Source organism: Pangasianodon hypophthalmus, chromosome 27 (genome assembly GCF_027358585.1).
Source record: "Pangasianodon hypophthalmus isolate fPanHyp1 chromosome 27, fPanHyp1.pri, whole genome shotgun sequence".
Classification (NCBI taxonomy): domain Eukaryota; kingdom Metazoa; phylum Chordata; class Actinopteri; order Siluriformes; family Pangasiidae; genus Pangasianodon; species Pangasianodon hypophthalmus.
In genome coordinates this window covers 14,818,890-14,836,839 of record NC_069736.1, presented here as the reverse complement: position 1 = coordinate 14,836,839, position 17,950 = coordinate 14,818,890, and the positions used below count along the sequence as shown (strand labels likewise).

The 17,950-nt window shown below is 36.3% G+C and overlaps 2 protein-coding genes across 2 annotated transcripts; both read left to right on the top strand.

Moving 5' to 3' along the window:
• The first annotated feature begins 254 nt into the window (after positions 1-254).
• On the top strand, positions 255-4,742 carry prkrip1 (PRKR interacting protein 1). Its single transcript, XM_026921589.3, has 6 exons — positions 255-443; positions 649-727; positions 1,362-1,462; positions 3,136-3,221; positions 4,239-4,300; positions 4,406-4,742. The coding sequence occupies exons 1-6, from the start codon at positions 318-320 to the stop codon at positions 4,516-4,518; spliced, it is 567 nt and encodes a 188-aa protein (XP_026777390.3). The 5' UTR covers positions 255-317; the 3' UTR covers positions 4,519-4,742.
• Positions 4,743-7,590: 2,848 nt separating this feature from the next.
• On the top strand, positions 7,591-14,808 carry upk3b (uroplakin 3b). Its single transcript, XM_026921657.3, has 6 exons — positions 7,591-7,772; positions 11,092-11,256; positions 11,778-12,009; positions 12,145-12,224; positions 12,326-12,455; positions 13,638-14,808. The coding sequence occupies exons 1-6, from the start codon at positions 7,712-7,714 to the stop codon at positions 13,882-13,884; spliced, it is 915 nt and encodes a 304-aa protein (XP_026777458.2). The 5' UTR covers positions 7,591-7,711; the 3' UTR covers positions 13,885-14,808.
• Positions 14,809-17,950: the final 3,142 nt, after the last annotated feature.

Here is a 17,950-nt window from a genome sequence, read left to right as displayed (position 1 = left end):
TTATGACCTCAACTGTACACACGAAAAGTGATTTCAAGTACACCATACCGCATTTTTTAAGGTTTTTAAGATTTTCACCTCATCTTTGTCAACACTGCTACGACTACACTTCGAAGAAATGTTGGAAAACGAAGTTGAATAAAGTATATGGACCTCCCCACATAGTGCACTACATAGTAAGTCAGCGTGGTTTTGGACATACAGCTGGTCTTGAGAGGTGAGAAGTGCAGAGCTCGGGTTGTCCGCTAGGTGGCAGTGTGCTCATCTCATTGCCCGGATTTATTGACTAACCCGAAGAAGACGGACAGACGGAAAACATGGCGGCGGCTCAGAAAGACTCGAAACCGGGGAAACCTTTAAAGAAGGAGTCACAGCCTTTAATAATCGCTAAAAGTCCTGCAGAGGAGCAGCGGCTCAAACTGGAGAAATTAATGCGCAACCCGGTGAGTTTTTTCCTCACCTAGTTAGCCACATGCTAGCTGACTAGCTCGTTAGATAAACATCAAGGCTGCGTCTCGAAACGCATGTTTAGTAGTTCTAGCGTTAAGTTAGTGCGCCTCTTGTAGTTAGATAGCGGTAGTGTGCGGTTTGGGAGGTAACCGAAATTAGAAACGCAACGACACAACAAGGTGTGATGATATTTTACAGGATAAACCGGCGCCGATACCGGAAAGACCGAAAGAATGGACTCCTCGCTCGGCCCCAGAGTTCGTGCGTGACGTCATGGGTAGGTTTGATTGGCTGATTGGTTATTACTGAACAATATAACCGATGATATATCGGTTTGACGGTATCACGGTATTAATCGAGTATTTAAAAAAAAAAAAAACTCACACACAAAAGCTGGTGGTGAAAATGAACGGAAACGTATTATTTATTTATTTTATTTTTATTGTCTTGTCTATATACATTTTAAATCCACAGGGTGTCTCAAAAGTCTCCATACATAGGGCAAATGAACACTTTTAAACAAGATGTCTTCCAAAATTTTTCATACATTATATATATATATTCAGATAACCTTTAAGAATGCCTTTGACAAAAGAAGAACATACTGAATTGGGATGCTCTCGAAAGGTTACGATGGACTTTAACAGGAAACATGGCAAGCACGTCACTCCCCACACTGCTGCCAAACTTATTAACAAAATGCAAAAAGACTGGAAGTGTTGCCGAACAACCGAGAAATGGACGTCCGCGAACGTCCACTGACTACGGCACAACCGACGTGCTGCTGGCAAACATAGTCCCCTGTTATGAGACTTTTGGGACACCTTGTAGTTCTGAATGGACTGTTAGTATATTAGTTACCAGAGTGTATCTGTTATGAGTCTAATAATCATAACGTGGTCCGTAAACAGGCTCCAGTGCCGGAGCAGGTAGCGGTGAGTTCCATGTCTACAGACACTTGAGGCGGCGCGAGTATCAGAGACAAGACTTTCTGGACCGGATGTCTGAAAAGGTATCAGCTTCACGTGAGCAAGAACAGTGCGGATAACATGTCAAATATTTTAAACTTTCTAAGTTCCAGTGTTGGTTTATGGTCAGTTAGACCGGAATTAAAATTCCTGTCTTCAGTATTGTTCAGGTGGGATTAGATTTCCAGACGTATGTAAGCATCTTCATGATATACATGATATGGTCACATGACCATAAGTATGTTGGCTCTACCTCTGACATGTAAGGACGTCCAGAAAGGCCATGAGTTATTTATATTTTTCTGTATTGTTGTCTCGAGTTCACAACTTATTTTTGTTCTGATCTTGTGATAACAGTTGTTTTTTTAGGTAACAAAGGGTGTTTTTATTTTTCTTATGATGTTGAAATGCATTATTAGGCATTACACTATGTACATAATGGATGAGTGGATCTGTTTTTACTTTACTCAGGGACTACCACAAGTAGTGCAGTGGTAGAGGTTCTGCCTTACAGCTCTGAGCTCCTGGGTTCGATCTTGAGCATGAAGGTTACATTGTGGAGTTACATTATATTTTCCCCCAAATTTCCCCTTTACGATCAATAAAGTATATCTACCTACACACCTACCTTCCTACCTAATTACCCAAACAGCCAATCACCCACTCATCCTTCATTATGAGTATTAGTGCTAGACAGTTTCCAAATTAGTGTCTGTCACTTGAGAAGGCGACTCAGATGATCGTGGACACTATAGTGATCCTGAATGGGTGGTCAGCCAGTCTGAGGGTCTGGGACATCTCCATGATTATCACATGATGTTGGAGAGATGCTGCCAATTTGGTTTGTGGCTCACAAGACAAATGGTGATTAAAAACCTTCAGAAATATATGACACTAATATATGACAGTGTGCCACTTTCCACAAGGATGTAATGCTAGCGTAATGCTAGTATGCTACTCGTACGTGATGTCAAAAAAAATTTATCATCACGAGATAAAAAAAAAAAAAAAAAAAAGTTATAAGTTATGATCTCGAGAAAACAACTTTTGTTATCTTTAGATCTCAAGAACTATAAGTTATGATCATGGAATAGCAATACAGAGAGAAATAAATAACTCCCCAGGGAATATAATGGAATCTTTACTAACAAGTCAATTCACATGTGATGTATATTACCTGGGGTTATTTCTACTGATCATGTTATAGAAGGAAAACCAGTGTGTAGTCTTTCCATACGTTTAAAAAAAAAAAAAAAAAAAAAAAAAACTGACATGATGGGACTAATAATCCCACCTCCATATCTAAAACTAGTCCAGTCTGAATAGGGCTTTATGTGCAGATCAAGCACACAGAGCAGAACTGTGAGGATGGCCCTGTTTTGAACTGTAATAAACAGGGGTGTGTTTGGGGAAGCACACTGAAATATATTTAGCTAGAGTCCTTGTTTAACAATTAACTTTGGAAACTAAAGGTTTTTAGCTGAGTGTAAAATGAGAAGTTTGGTTGACTTAGGTGCTAAAACATGTTATTTTCATAAAATGAAGAGAGACAACAAGAAACTGGAATATCTGCTTGTTATAATCGGTAGAAATATCTACAAGTGCTGCATGTGCTTGTGTTATATTTTTTTAAACCAGTTCCCAGCATCCTAGTTTAGGTGAGTAATGTATTTACTGCCTGAGAACGTAACACAGCTATATTATTCTCCTACTTCAGCAAAAGCTGGATGAAGACTACCAGGAGAAAATGAAGGAAAACCAGCAGGCTGCTGAGGACAGGACAGCCAAACGCAGGAAGAAGAGGTGGCCATGTTGTTTATCATTATACTTTAAGGAGTTTAAAAAAAAAAAAACCAGCAGTGCTAATGAGAGTTTCCAAAAAAAAAAAAAAACCCTTCAGTGAAATAATTTTCAAACAAAACCAAAAAAATTCGGCCAACTGACTCTTAGTCATAAACATAGTCAAAAACTGACTCTTATTATTATTATTATTATTATTATTATTATTTGCCTAGTAATTTTTTTTTTTTTTAAATACATAGCACTTGTCATACAGTGCCCTTCAGAATTATTGGCACAAGGGCTGCAAAATATATTGAAATTATCCAAATATCACACATGTACATATTGTGATATGCAAATCGCAAATATATATAATTTAAATTGATTTTACACACTCATCACACCGCATATTGCATTATATAACAAGTTATCACATTTTTCTTCAATATCGTGCAGCCCTAATTGGCACCCTTCATAAAAATTATTCTTGACTGTGTGATGGTGGTTCAGGTGCTCTTAAGAAGACATCATCAATTCTGATATCATTCTATCTATCTATCTATCTATCTATTTAAAAATAAAAATAAAATATATCTATCTATTGAATAATAAAAAAATATATAATATATTTTAGCACAAAGCATAGTTGCCTCTGCCAGGAGGCTCATACTTGGCCATAGTTTTTTTTTTCTTCTCTTTAGTATTAATGTTTGTGAAGGGTGCCAATATTATAGTTCTGGAGTGTGTTGTATGTTCAGTGTATGTTAATGTGAATGAGTGTTACTGTAAAGGACAAAAGAAAATGTAAAAAAGGGAAAGTGATGCAATATTTTAAATGGTTTAAAAAAAAATTTTTTTTTAAATGGTTTAAAAAAAAATTTTTTTTTAAATGGTTTAAAAAAAAAAACAAAAAAAAACCAAGCCTTTTTTTTTTTTTTTTTAAAGAACTTAATAAAGTAGGATTGGCAAATATAAAAAAAAGGTACTATAGAGTTTAGCAGAAGAAATACAGCCTTTTTTTTTACTTTTCTTGTTTAGGGAGAAGCTCAAACAGAAAAAGTTGATGGCCAAGAAAGCCAAACAGGAGAAGACCCAAGCAGGTATGACAAATCTTTCCCATATTATTTCATATTTAATTCTTTGACACCTACACAGACTGCTCTGTGTATTAACATATGTATTAACTGATACATATGTCTCCTCAGAATCTGATGAGGAGGAGGAGTCCTCAGCGAGCGAGAAGGAGGAGGAAGAGGAGGAAACGAATGAACGGGAGGATGATGCTGAGGAGCCCAGCTTTGTCATGGGAAAGAGGTGACTCCTGAAGAATCTTATCAGGGAAGCACCATGGTCCTAAATTCCATTGAAAGAGTTTGAAACACCTTTAAACATGGAGAACAGACTTTTATAAAAAAGCTCAGAATGGAATGGACAAATAGGACCTGTAGAAAAATACTGGACATTGTATTTCTTCTCAAGAATGTTCTTTTTTTTTCTTGAATTGTACATACTATATTTTTAATAAACATCACAAACCCAGCAGTTAATCGTATTGCTTTGTATTAACATGATTTGTTTTCTTTCAGAGAGAGTGGGAAAATTGTGTTTTAAATGCATGACATGAAAAGACAATTCTTCTAATGAGATTTGTTTCCCAAAGCTATGCTTGCACAAGAAACAAAATGTTTCATTTCCTAACTTTTTAGAAGTCAAGCAAAGCTTCCACTTCAGGCTTAGTTTAACCACAATAACCAGAGGACATAAAGACAAGGTTATAGCTGCTCTGACTTGATGCTTAGGAATCCTCGCAAGAGAGTTTTGCATATTTTAATTCTTGTGTGTGTGTGTGTGTGTGTGTGTGTGTGTGTGTGTATTTATTAATTTTTTTTTTTAATTGAACCACGAAATTGGAAATGTGTGCTAAATGAAGCAGCGAAAATCTGAAAAACTGGGAGGTTGTGAATATAAGTGCTGTTCGATTCAGGGGTTTTTGTATAATAGATGTGTGCTAACATCTAACATTAAAAAAAATACTGTCGTTGTGAATGCTTAAATGTACCATCAATAGCACTGGGTTCAGTCAGAAGGAGGCTATTAAGTTCATTAATACATTTGGCCAGCAAATGACTGTTTCCAGAACTGTTTCTATAACCAAAGGTAATGTAAGGAATGAAATGTAAGGGGTGTGCTGTTATAGGAACATAATCAAGCGCAGGGTTACTGTTACCACCCTAAAGTTAGTTATTTTCCAAGAATCATTCTTCTAACAGCATAGCTATTTTACTAGTTTACATTTTTTTATTAATAAAACAACAACACGCCATACTTTATACTGCGCTTCTCCTCGCCTGAACAAAGCTTTTTCATTATTTGCATCCAGTTCCAGTGCCTTGTCACAGTTCTCGAGGGCAGGGCTGGGCTCCTGTAGTTTTAGGTAGCACATGGCCAGGCTGAGGTAAGCCGCCAGTCTCAAGGCTTTGGCTTTCTCTTCCTCCTCGCCCTGCAGGCTGGACTCATGCTCCAGCCACGACACGATGCTCTTATACTGCACGACCGCCTGCTTATATTTGCCATCTTTGAAGTACTGAGTTCGAAGCACATCTCTGTGAACTAGCAGGGTTTCCATAGCATTGCAGGCTGCAGGGTAATCGCATTTTGAGTCTCTGACAGTTTTTGTGACTTTGTCTATGCTGGCTTCATGGTCAACATAGACATGGCAGATGCCCTCACTGTGACCCAGCACAGGAATGCCTTTAGAAGCTCAAATCCAAAGGCAGATTTCACCAAAGCGCATTGTCTCAACACCGATATCCCATGCTTTAAGCACCTGACCTTTTCCTAACTCGAATGAGAACTTCTCGCCTCGATCACGGCTGGAGTCGAACTGGTGGGCAATTCCATCATAATGCAAGTTATTTGAAGCACAAAAACACACTCAAAGAGCAGGCAGTAAAGCCACTTTGGCGTCGTACCAATATTCACCCAACAGGATCATCGTTCAATTGGTAGATGCTTCAGCTTTTTTTTTTCTTTTTTAAATCTATTTTATTTCTCACATAAGCACAGCACTAAAGCTGGGAACATCAACAGAGCCAAACCATGACAGGGGTGGACATCTCCTTGCAGAACCCACTTGGTGGTGAGAAGCCCCTCCAGGCCTACGGGTCCACGAGCATGGATACGAGCAGTGCCGATACCAACCTCTGCGCCAAGACCAAAGCGGAGCTGTAGCATTTGGAAGACAGAGACTGAGGCATGAGATTCTTCTTTCTCAGAGCGTCCGACAAGCACCTTATCTATTTATAGATGCATTTAATGTTGTGGAATGCCTACTAAACATTTCCTGTTATCAATTATGTTGTAACAGCTATAAACACTATAAACAGTTGTTTTGTCCCCACCCTCTGTCTCTTGAAATTAATAAGTAAAAAAAAAAATGCAGCCTGTCATGTTACCGAGAAACTGCAAAGTTCTCTCTCCTGCGGAGAAGAAAATTTCTGACTGTAATAAAGCACTGACACTGCAGACACCTTCCATAAACGTTACATAAACGTTATATCTCCTTACAGAAATCTTCACCATATCAACAGTTATATTCATCAATGATAAGAAACTAGATTTGTCCACTGCATTTATTTACGTTTATGCACATTCTTCTCTTCAGGAGGCCAGCCCACTGCATGTTGGTCTATCCTGTTTCACTGCTCTGACTTTGACTCTGATTTCAGCTTAGCTAGAGTTTTTTTTTTTTTCCAGCAAATCTGAGTCATCATAAACAGTGGTGCTGTGTCTATGCAGGCCCTGGACAAGCTGGTTTCACCCATCCCTTTTAATTCAACTCGATGATCTCACTACATCTGCTGAGTTTGACTGATGAATATGTGGAAGGCTAGGTGAAATTCTATAAAAAATTCTTTTTGTTATTTGTTATTTTTATTTATGCATTCATCACAATGTTGCACGAGGAAGCGGTGCAGTTCCATCACCCATTCTGGAAGACTCAATGGATGTCATTACTTCCTTAAGTAAATCATCTCCACCATTATTTGTACATCTTGTTGAGGAATAAAACAAACAGCGAACTCTGACTTGCCCTTTTAGCTACAAATGTTTGTGTGTTTACAGTCTCAGAAAGCCTTTTCCACTCTGGTGTCAAGTGTCTCTTGTTCACACGGTTGGAACTACTTGTGGTTTGATGATTTAGAAAGCAAGTCTTCAGGCTTCAGGGCTTTGCCCATGGCCCCATGACGAGAGTGTAGGTTAAACTTACAAAAAGGAGTTGAACCATCCTTTGATTTGTCAGGACAATGTCATTTGCACCTCCCAGTTTCCACTACATACACACAAACACACACACACACACACTCCACTCCCTTTAACTGTTCTCCTCCCTTACCATGGGAGGGATGAAATTTAATGGAAAGGCTTTTAAGTGGTAGAACCTGCCAGGTTTGATTCACACAGCATTTTATTACAAGAAGAACAGAGTGTCCTTACTGCTGTTCTCCAGAATGAAGGCCTTCCTAGTAGTCTGTTTGGTGTGTATGATACTCCTTGAGATCTATGCAAGCAGTGAGTATTCTTTTCCTTTATTACTAAAAAATGCTGTATTTGGGTTTTTATTCTTTTTATTTAGTCATTTAGTTTTTCATCCTGGAAGTTGACTTACATGTGGTTATAGTCAACATATAAGTTTTGTGACAGCAGGTAATTGCAATGGAAGCACTGTTTATACAGATAAAATTCCACTTCTCACTGTTTCTGATTAGGAAGAAAGCCAAATGCACATTTTGTGAATCAGGCTCAGAATAGAAATTTATGACCAAAAATAAGGAACCAAAATTTATTTAGCACCTTCAATAGTTCTTGTGTTTGTCCATCTCGGGGAAAGGCAAATGCTCTAGAACCCCCTTTAACCTTTAATTTTAGAATACTTTAAACTCTTAGAATACTTTATTTCTAAGATTATTTTTTCTTGCTATATCTGTATATAGCTTGTGAAAGAAAAACATATGCATGTTATATATACTGTCTCTCTCTCTCTCTCTCTCTCTCTCTCTCTCTCTCGCTCTCTATCTATATATGACTTTGTCCATCTGGGAGAAACATAAAGGCCCTATAACATTTTAACAAATCTTCTTATATTTAAAAATTCTTATTAGATTTATTTAATTATTGTATCTAATTATTATATATGCCTCTTTATCTATCTATCTATCTATCTATCTATCTATCTATCTATCTATCTAGCTATCTATCTATCTATCTATACGATACTGCCAAAAGTTTATGGACACCTGACTGTCACACCCATATGTTCTTGTTGAACATCCCATTCCAGAATTAGTCCCTGCTTTGCTGTTATAATAACCTCCACTCTTCTAGGAAGGCTTTCCACTAGATTTTGGAGTGTGGCTGTGGGGATTTGTGCTCATTCAACCACAAGAGCATTTGTGAGGTTGGGCGCAGATGTTGTGTGAGGAGGTCTGGGGTGCAGTCAGTGTTCCAGTTCATCCCAAAAGTGTTCATGGGGTTGAGGTCAGGGCTCTGTGCAGGCCACTTGAATTCTTCCACTCCAACCTTGGCAAGCCATGTCTTCATGGAGCTCACTTTGTGCACAGAAACCCCTTATTTCCAGTGAAGAAAAATCTTAATGCTACAGCATGCAAAGACATTCTATACAACGGTGTGCTTCCTACTTTGTGACAACAGTTTATATATATATATATATATATGAAGTAAATCATATACTATGGCCTCATAGTCACCAGATTGAACTCTTATGGGAGATTTTGGAGTGGCGTGGAATATTCAGGGAATGTAATTTGGAAGAATGGTGCACAGTTCTGGGACCTTGTAGAATTAAGTAGAGTTCTGGTGGCACTTAATGCTGGCTTTTCCTTTCATTTACACATAAAAATCCATACTGGTAAGTCAAGAGTTCCACACACTCTCTCAAAAGTCTCATTTTGGTGTACAGTCATCACTTTACCATGCAGAGCCTTTTGTCCTTCCAGGTTCATCCTGTTTGGGTTAACCGTTCAGTCATTTTGGCCACATAATAAATCATACACTCCCATACTAAATATTCGCTCAAAACACTACCCCACCTATGATGGCATACATTTTTGACATATTGTTTCGGTAATCCTCATCTTTTAATTACCACAAAATATCATGTCATCTAAACCATGAACTGGGAGTGGTATTCACCAATCCCTGTCTGCTAATTATGACACCTAAATGTGTGTAATTGTTTGGGTGGTTTTGTTTGTGGAATTCAAATTTTGCTACATTTTGTTATATTTTAAAATTTTGGTTTTAAAATATATAGTATTTATCAAATCCTAGATTCTCATATGCTCACTGCTCAGTCTTCAAACATGCTGACTGTGAGAAAGAAGCTGTTATAAATTGAACACTGACAGAAACTCAAGACAAGACTGAACTTGTATGTTAACACTCCATTCTTAGCAATGACAAACCACATCAACAGGTGAAAAGTAAACAGCCACAGTATTCAGGTCGACAGTTATAATGGACAATATGATGTAATGATAAAAACATCCAAAACCATACAATGCTGTACTAAATAATACTTCAGAATAGATGACGTAGTGCATGTACTGGAGTGATACACTTGTCTGTTAGTATAGTTTTTTAATTTAAGGTTATCTTAACTGACCCTAACTTTTTTTTTTGAAATAATAAACCAAACATGTCAAAAAATCAGCATCCATAAATAAAATTCAGCCCTTAATGGGCAGGTTGTACACCCTTCAATTAACATTTGTAGTTATTAAAAGGAACATTATTAAAATTTAGGAACATGCTGTAATTTGTTTTTTTTGTTTTTTTTGCTAATTTACTTCTTATTAAGTCAAGTAAAAAAAACAATTAGACTTATTTTTAGTCCTGATTATTCATAATTAAACCTTAGCCAGTACTTGGGTATACAACTAACGTTGAAACATTGAAACACTGAGCACCAATTAAAAATGCACCAATTAAAAATGTGCGCACTTTGGTGAATTTGTTAATGTTGCTCATGGTTTATTACAGCTAATGTTGACATGTGCTAATGTTAACTAATGCAGTTAGTTATGGCAAGACACTACAAGTAGAAATGACAGTTTTTGTCAATAAGTTTTTAAGGTTTCTGGATAAATTGCATCTATAACGTTTTCTCATAAACTGTAGCTATAAAAGTATATTAAAAAAAAAGTTAATTTAACTGTTTTTGTCCCACTTTTGACGACTATATTATCTCAAACTTAGCAACTTTTAGGAATGCTTTAATCCCCACCCTCTTACACAATCATATCATGTCATATATCCCTGAAAAGCTTGTTTGCTGATGTATATGTCGTTATGTGTCACTATGATAAACATGTCAACTTCCTTTAAAACCTTTATAAACCTTACAAAGCACACTAACTAAAGTGAAGACACATTAAAACCATATTTCTTAAATTCATTTTTTTTTATATATTCGTAACCAAAATTCTCAGTTTCTAGAGGAGCTGAATTCATGAAATTTTACATGTTCATTCCTAATTAGAAGGATATACTATAACAGAACTTTCCAAAATATTAATTATTGCTGAATTTACCTTAGATTTTATACTGAAAAATGTATATACAGGGTGACCTCAGCCACTCTATCATGTATTTGTGGAAATTTGCTCAACATATTCCTGAATATCAGGTAATATCATGTAAGAATATCAGCAATCAACTGGCAAAGGTTGAATGTGATATCTATTGGGAACCTTGGTGTAAAGCATTACTAATATTTATTATTTAATTTCCAGTAGGGCCTAGAATATGAAGTTTCTAACCTAGCCAAGTCTTAACCTGTCTAGTTAACCATGTTCATTTTGTTCAACAGCTTTGGTTGAATTCACACCAACTCCTTCGTTAGATGTGGCCGTACCAGTCACTACTAAAACTGTGTACCTTCAGAAGCCATTTTGTTTCTTTGACAGTGTCACTGACCCAACCTGTACTGCGGCAAACCCATGTAACGTGTGGCTGGTGGCTGCACTGAGCTCGGGTGAGAGTTTTTTTAAAACTTAAATGAAAGGAAAATTATAATCTAACACATTTACAATGGAAAAGGAAATTTTGCTGTGATGAAAAGTGACAAATGGATAAAGTACAGCAAAGGGGTGGAGTTTTAGCCTTTTTTTTTTTACAACATAATACTAATGAAATGTCTCTCAATTCTTTGAATTTCCTTACATTTTATGCGAGCTATCAGTACAAATATCCTGATGCTAACTTATAACAAGCTTCCACCTGAAGTTAGCTAACCATATGGTAACATTTCAAAGTGTTCTTATGAAATTTCTATTAAAGCATTTCACAGCCTAATGGTCCCTTTAATCATTAGCCTCAATAAATCTTAATTTCTAGTAGTGAAGTATGTTAATTTCCTTTAGCCCATTCCATTGTTTTCTCCTTAATGACTAGCACCATGCTAATATATCCCTATAGTTTTTTTTTTTGGTAAAATGCAACTTTAGCACGGATATGAACCAATATTGTGTCTGTGTTTTTTTTCCGTCCTGATAGCAACAAACATATTTGACAGCAACAAAAGCTCTTCAAGTTTCGTCACCTCCTCTCCGTACCCAACTGCTTTCAAACCTGGCATGATGAATTACTTTGTGACCCAAACTGGTTCTCAGGACAGTTTTCGCTGCCCAGTCTCTGGTACTACTACTTCCTATTTCCTAGTTGGAGCAGAAGGTGCTTGCAGTACTACTAACTGCAATGGTGTGTTGCCTGAAGGCTCTACTATGAGGTAGTCCAGGTTTTAGTCTCTTATTCTACAATATTGTTTCATTCTGGAAGTCATTCTAGTTGGTTAAACATATTTTGTATCTGTCTGGTGATCATTTTCATGCCATTGTCTGCTCTGTTATTGTTTTTTCCCTAGCTTTAAGTATCTTCTTATCAATTCAGGCAACGGACTTGTTGCAGAGACAAAGTGGTCTGAAAACATAACTCTCCAAACCAGTAAGGAATCATTAGTCCTCTATTCCATTCCTTGGCATGAGCCATTTAAATGAAGCCAATAAAACTTTCGGTCATATCTTTTCTCTGTTTTGTTTCCACAGTAAAAAATCCAGACAGTCTTGGTAGTGGTTATGCTGGAAGGTCTGCCGCAATGGTGGTGATCACAGCAATTCTTTGTGTTGCTGCGGCTCTGCTTTTGCTATTGCTGCTCATTGCCTTGATACTGGCCTGGTAGGTCAACCACTAACAATTATTAATATTACCAGTGACAGCTGGTTAAAATATTAGATAGGAGGCTAAAATCTATCAATAGCTTGATAATGAAAGTATTAGTTTTGAGTACTGCATTATGTCACAAGGTCTCATCGATGCTATGAAAAGAACAATGTGGGGCAAAATATTAAACACATTGAAAGGCACGTAGGCAGCTGCAATCTTAATTTTCTCTACACTGGGTCCATGTCGTATTTCCTCCAAATACCAAACATTCTAAACAGAAAAAAAAAAAAAAACTAAATACTGTTGTCTGTCCTTTTGTGTAATTTGTACTTTGATTGGATATATAGTCCATCCGCCTTTCTCCTCCAATTTCATTTTAGACAAAAAAAAAGAATAGAATAGAATAGAATAGAATAAATAACCTACCTCATTCGTGTTCATTACACCGAGGACTGTTGGATGTGTCAGTAAAGCAGGATGAAAAATATTAGTGCAAATAGAGAACAAACCTTGTGACATATGCCACATATATCTACAGTCTGGGCTAGAAAGTCTCAGCCTGAGTCCCAGCTTCATTTCTTCATACCAATCTGTTTGTTTTTACTTACAACCAGTGGTGGTACTCTTGCATTTGGTTCTACAAAAATCCACTTTTTTGACATTTATTAACAAATAATCAGATTTGGATGCAAAAACAAAAGCTTTTATCTTAGAAAGACAGGGGGCTTAGCCATGCTAATCCGTTTATACCAGCTGCAAAAATTTCTGATCAAGATGAGGTTCATTTTAGACATTTTTTTCCAGTTTTGTTCCAGACAACCAGACATGTCTAATGTGTCTAACATAGATGAATGTAAGAGTCTAGTTCTCATTTGCATAATGTCAAAATGTTCTTAATAAGTCCATTCATTATAACAAATATTGCTATTTTTGGTTATAGCTTTCTCAAAAGGAAGTACTTCAATGTTCTAAATGTTCTAATAAGGTCTAATAAATATTCCATAAAAGATTAGCCAAGTTCTCCACACGCTACAAAAGTCTGCTGTTGAATCAGGTTTCACATGTTTTGTCTTGTTCTTAAGGGAAGGGTTAAATGCAAATTATGTGCAAAAGAGAAAAAAAAGCAGGATAATTTCCCCTGTAGCCATGCTGTCACTCTGATATGAAAGGCTGACAGAAAGGTTTCTCTTCCAGCTGCTGCCGCCAAGTGAAAACACAGTCATATGAGGCGAGGCGTCAACCTTCGGTGATAGGATCCCTCCGTATCCCCAGCTACGATGTGCACCACCTGAAGAACCCATCCCCCTACGACAACCCTGCATACGAGCAAGACCTGAAGAAGAGGTACACCAAGACTTCCACCCTACCCCAGAAAACCACCACAGTCATCACCACGGTGCAAACCAACCCTCCGGACACCATCACTCTGCAGAAAATGTGAAAAAATGTGGAGAAACAGTATGAATTTCATGGCATGCAGAATATCTGATGCTTTAGGGAAATGCCAAATGCCAATGTGGCTAAAAATATGGGAGCTAAAGCACAGCATAAAAGATTACTAACTAGTTTGATGTCTTTAATTCTCTCTGAGATTTAATTTTAAAAAATTAATGTTTTACTAAAATTTTTCACATTTGATCACCTTTTTCTGATAACGGTCTGATTTGAAGATTTAACTGTTAAAATTTTCTTTAATAGTACTATTACTACTACTGCAAATTTTAATAATAATAATAATAATAAAATTATAATAGTAGTAATAATCTTTATTTAAATAGAACAGTATTTGTATTTGTAATAAAGCTCAATACATCAATTACGAACTTACAGTAAATTTGTAAGTATAAATATACTACATGAAAAAAGGTTGAAAAAAATGGCTAAATAGTAAAATATGATAAATAACTCAAATTAGGTCAGGTTAAACAAGTACATTTTGGTCTGGGTTTACAAATTATAACTTCTTTGAGAAATTGTACAGAACCACTTTGATCAAAAATGCTAAAATGGGCAAACAATGCATTCAAGCTAGCAGTATGACTTGTTTTATAGTTAATCTCCTCCTTTTTCCCTGGACTGTAATCAAAGAATTTCTACACTATTACCAAAGAGTATATTATAGAAGCGGTATTGGGGCTTAATAGGCAAACATTGGCCGAAACAGTGTACATAGCAGTAAATAAAGTAAAGGTTTATACAGGGGTGGATGAAGTACTGAGAAATTATACTTAAATCAAAGTATAGATAATGTGTCAAAGTCTTACTCAATTAAAAGTGTATCCAGCCAAAAATGTGCTCAAATGAAAGTAAAAAAGTTGCTCATTTTAAATGCATTAAAAAGTGAAAGGTAAATTTTCTAAACTGATTAATGTCATGTTTTCATTCCAAAAGTAAGTCTATACTCTAAAATTGTTTGATTTGTTTTTATTTTGCTGTTTAATTTTGCAATATTTACCATTAGCTAGAAGTTAACTTGCTGCCTAACAAATAATGCTAGCTATTTAATCAATGGTAGTGTCACCTGGCATTAGCAAAGAAAACAAGCTAACTTAGTTAAATATAGCCAGTTAATGTTAACTAGCAAATTAGCAAAACATTTGTCAACATGTCTCTAATTTTCAAATTAGATCGAGTTCATGCCTTCTAGAGAGGCAAAAGTTACAGATCATTTGATACAAGTCTTTGCTTACTCCAGTATAATGAAAAATTTTACTTAGGTAGGGCCAGGGGGATTCAATTACTCTACTCTACTCTAATTGTACTACGAGGAGTAGTACAATTACTCAAGTATTTTCTGCCGTTTGGTTCATAAGACTTGGGTGTATTTAGGTAGATAGATAGATAGATAGATAGATAGATATTCTACCTATTCTTTTATTGCCACTGCTTCAGTTATTGAAAATAAGCTTAACTCTAATGTACAAATGTAAAATTTTAAATAACATAAGTCAAATATATCAGATATATCAGTAATGTTGGGTACAATAACCCAAAAAGAACAGATACCGAAATGAATGCTGCACTGCTTTTAACTTTCAAGGCAATATGAAATAAATCGAAATGTTTACCAAAACCCAAAGAGGTGTCAAAGTGCCATAATTAATGTTTAATGAATTGTGATGTTCACCAGGTGGAGCTGTTTGCCATAAAGCTCAATTACACATTTTATACCCTCTAATGGCAAATTATGAGGGGGATTGCTGAGCACAGATCATCAGTTATCTTTTAAATCAGACCTTTGACAGATATATATATATATATATATATATATATATATACGCTGTTTAATGCTGCCTAGATGTATAAACCACAGGATTTGACACGACGGTAAATAAAATGGTTAATTGCATAAGAACAGAGTGACCGATGAATACTAATTCCAGCATAGCAGTTTCATAAAAAAATCAATAAAGTGGAAACAAATTAACAGCTACTACTAGCATTGTCAAAAATTATTATTCATAAATACTCGGGTGCAATAGAGTGTAATGATGGGTAATTTGTAATTTGTAAATGCTTGAGCATAGCCACAGGAGCTGGGACCTACAAGATTTTTGGCAAATTTATTGATATATTTAGTGAGAAATTACCTTTTGAACAGAAATCTAGCCAAAACCTTGTTCCAGACATTTAGAAACTACATAAAGTTGTAATAACAATTAAATACATTGAGATCCAATGGACTTTATTATGACTTTAAAGTGGCAGTTTGAATTTTTAGATCTCTCTGCTGTCTGCGTTTGCAAATTGCAATTACAAGTTTTTTTTTTTAAGTCTTTTCCTTCAACACATCTATTCCACCCTCTTGCTGAAACTATTCACACCTCATGGGCTTTATTTTCAGCAGTGTTTTTTTCAGGGCCAGAAACGATCTAAACACAAGCCTGAAATGAAGAAGCTAACCAAATTCATTGTAAGGAAATTTAGCAAATAGATGTTTTTTTTTTAATGTATCTTTGAAATGATATTATTTTCACATGTCTAGAAACACTTCACCGGATTACAAACAGCACCTTTAAATGCACTTAAAGGACGAAAACCAGTTTCAATAGAAATATCAGGTTTTTTTTTTTACTTGTCATGAAAAACGATGAGAGCACTTCTGAAGTGGGATTTTACTGAGTTTCATCCGCCTTAAAGAAATCCAGGTGCAGTGCATTTTTTATCATCACCTTGATGATAAAACAGCTTGATTTCAAGGTGTGCTCTGTGAGTCTAGCTGAATAAATTGATACATACACTGAGGTTACTTGGGTTCTTTAAATAAGGTGAAATACTTCTCAGCCAACTCAGGGTCCAGGTTTTTTCCATCTCTGACCTCATCTGTTAGACGGTTGAGTCACAGAAAGCCCACATAAGCTGGGTTGTCGACTCCAGGTCACTGTTCTATGGGTAAAGGATAGACTTGTGAGCCAGTGAGTCACTCAAGCCCACACACACATGCAGGCGCAATACCCTCCTCTTTAGGGATTACTCATGCTCAAGAAAGGATCCCTTTAATTTAAAGAAGCACCTTAAGCACTCTGGTATTCAGGGGAGATGCTGTGCTCCCAATTGTCAGTGACTGGTGTTCGTACTGAAGTTACAAATTCTTGTTCTCCCAAGGAATCCCTCACTGATGGGAAAATCTCCTTGGAGCATGAACCATTTTCTTTCTCTAGCATCCTCGGAAAACCCCTCTGCTGCTGGAGAAAAATGAGTCATCCCTCGCTCACACCATAATCATTGCAGACCTTTTTAAAACCTCAACATTAATCCCTGTGCAAATATTTCTGTCAAGCAGCTCCCTACAGTGTGTGCATTTCAACACCTTCTCTCCCCAGCTGTAGGCTAGAAGTCGTTTTTTTATATCTAAAAGCAAACATGACATTTGTCCTTCGGATTTTTTTTCCCTTGAGCGCCGGATGCTTTATCTTTCTGTGTAGACATATGGCTGGGTTGATAAGGCTTTTATATCAAAAGACACTTTTGTTTGCATGGGAAAAGTTTCAGGTCCCTTTTGACAGCTCTTTTTTTCTGGTTCCATCATTTATCAGCAGTCTCACCAACACACAAACACACAGAAGGCAACACAAACCACATCAGTTTTTCTGGTGTAGGCCACGATTCAAAGGATATTTAGCAGCAAATCCTGCTAAATATCTTTTCTAACCATGTGCTTTCCTGCTACACACACTGAGATCAATTTAAAAAAGCATGTAGAGCTCTGAATGAAAATATTTAATATAAATGTAATGTAAAAATATGTAAAGTAAACATGCGGTTGTAATAAAAATAATCACTGTTGAAAAAGAAATGGTGCAATATATAATTTTAAAACTGACCAAATGGCCTTTTATTTATTAAAGAATGCAAAGAACGTATAAGTATTCATGAATATGGAAATTGAAAAGGGCCTCACTTCCCACCTTCCTCCTTTACGCTGTTCTGTTACCAATGACTTATAACAAATGCAGCCATAGATGCTGAAAAAATATATCATAACATTTACGCAAGTGTCTTCTATA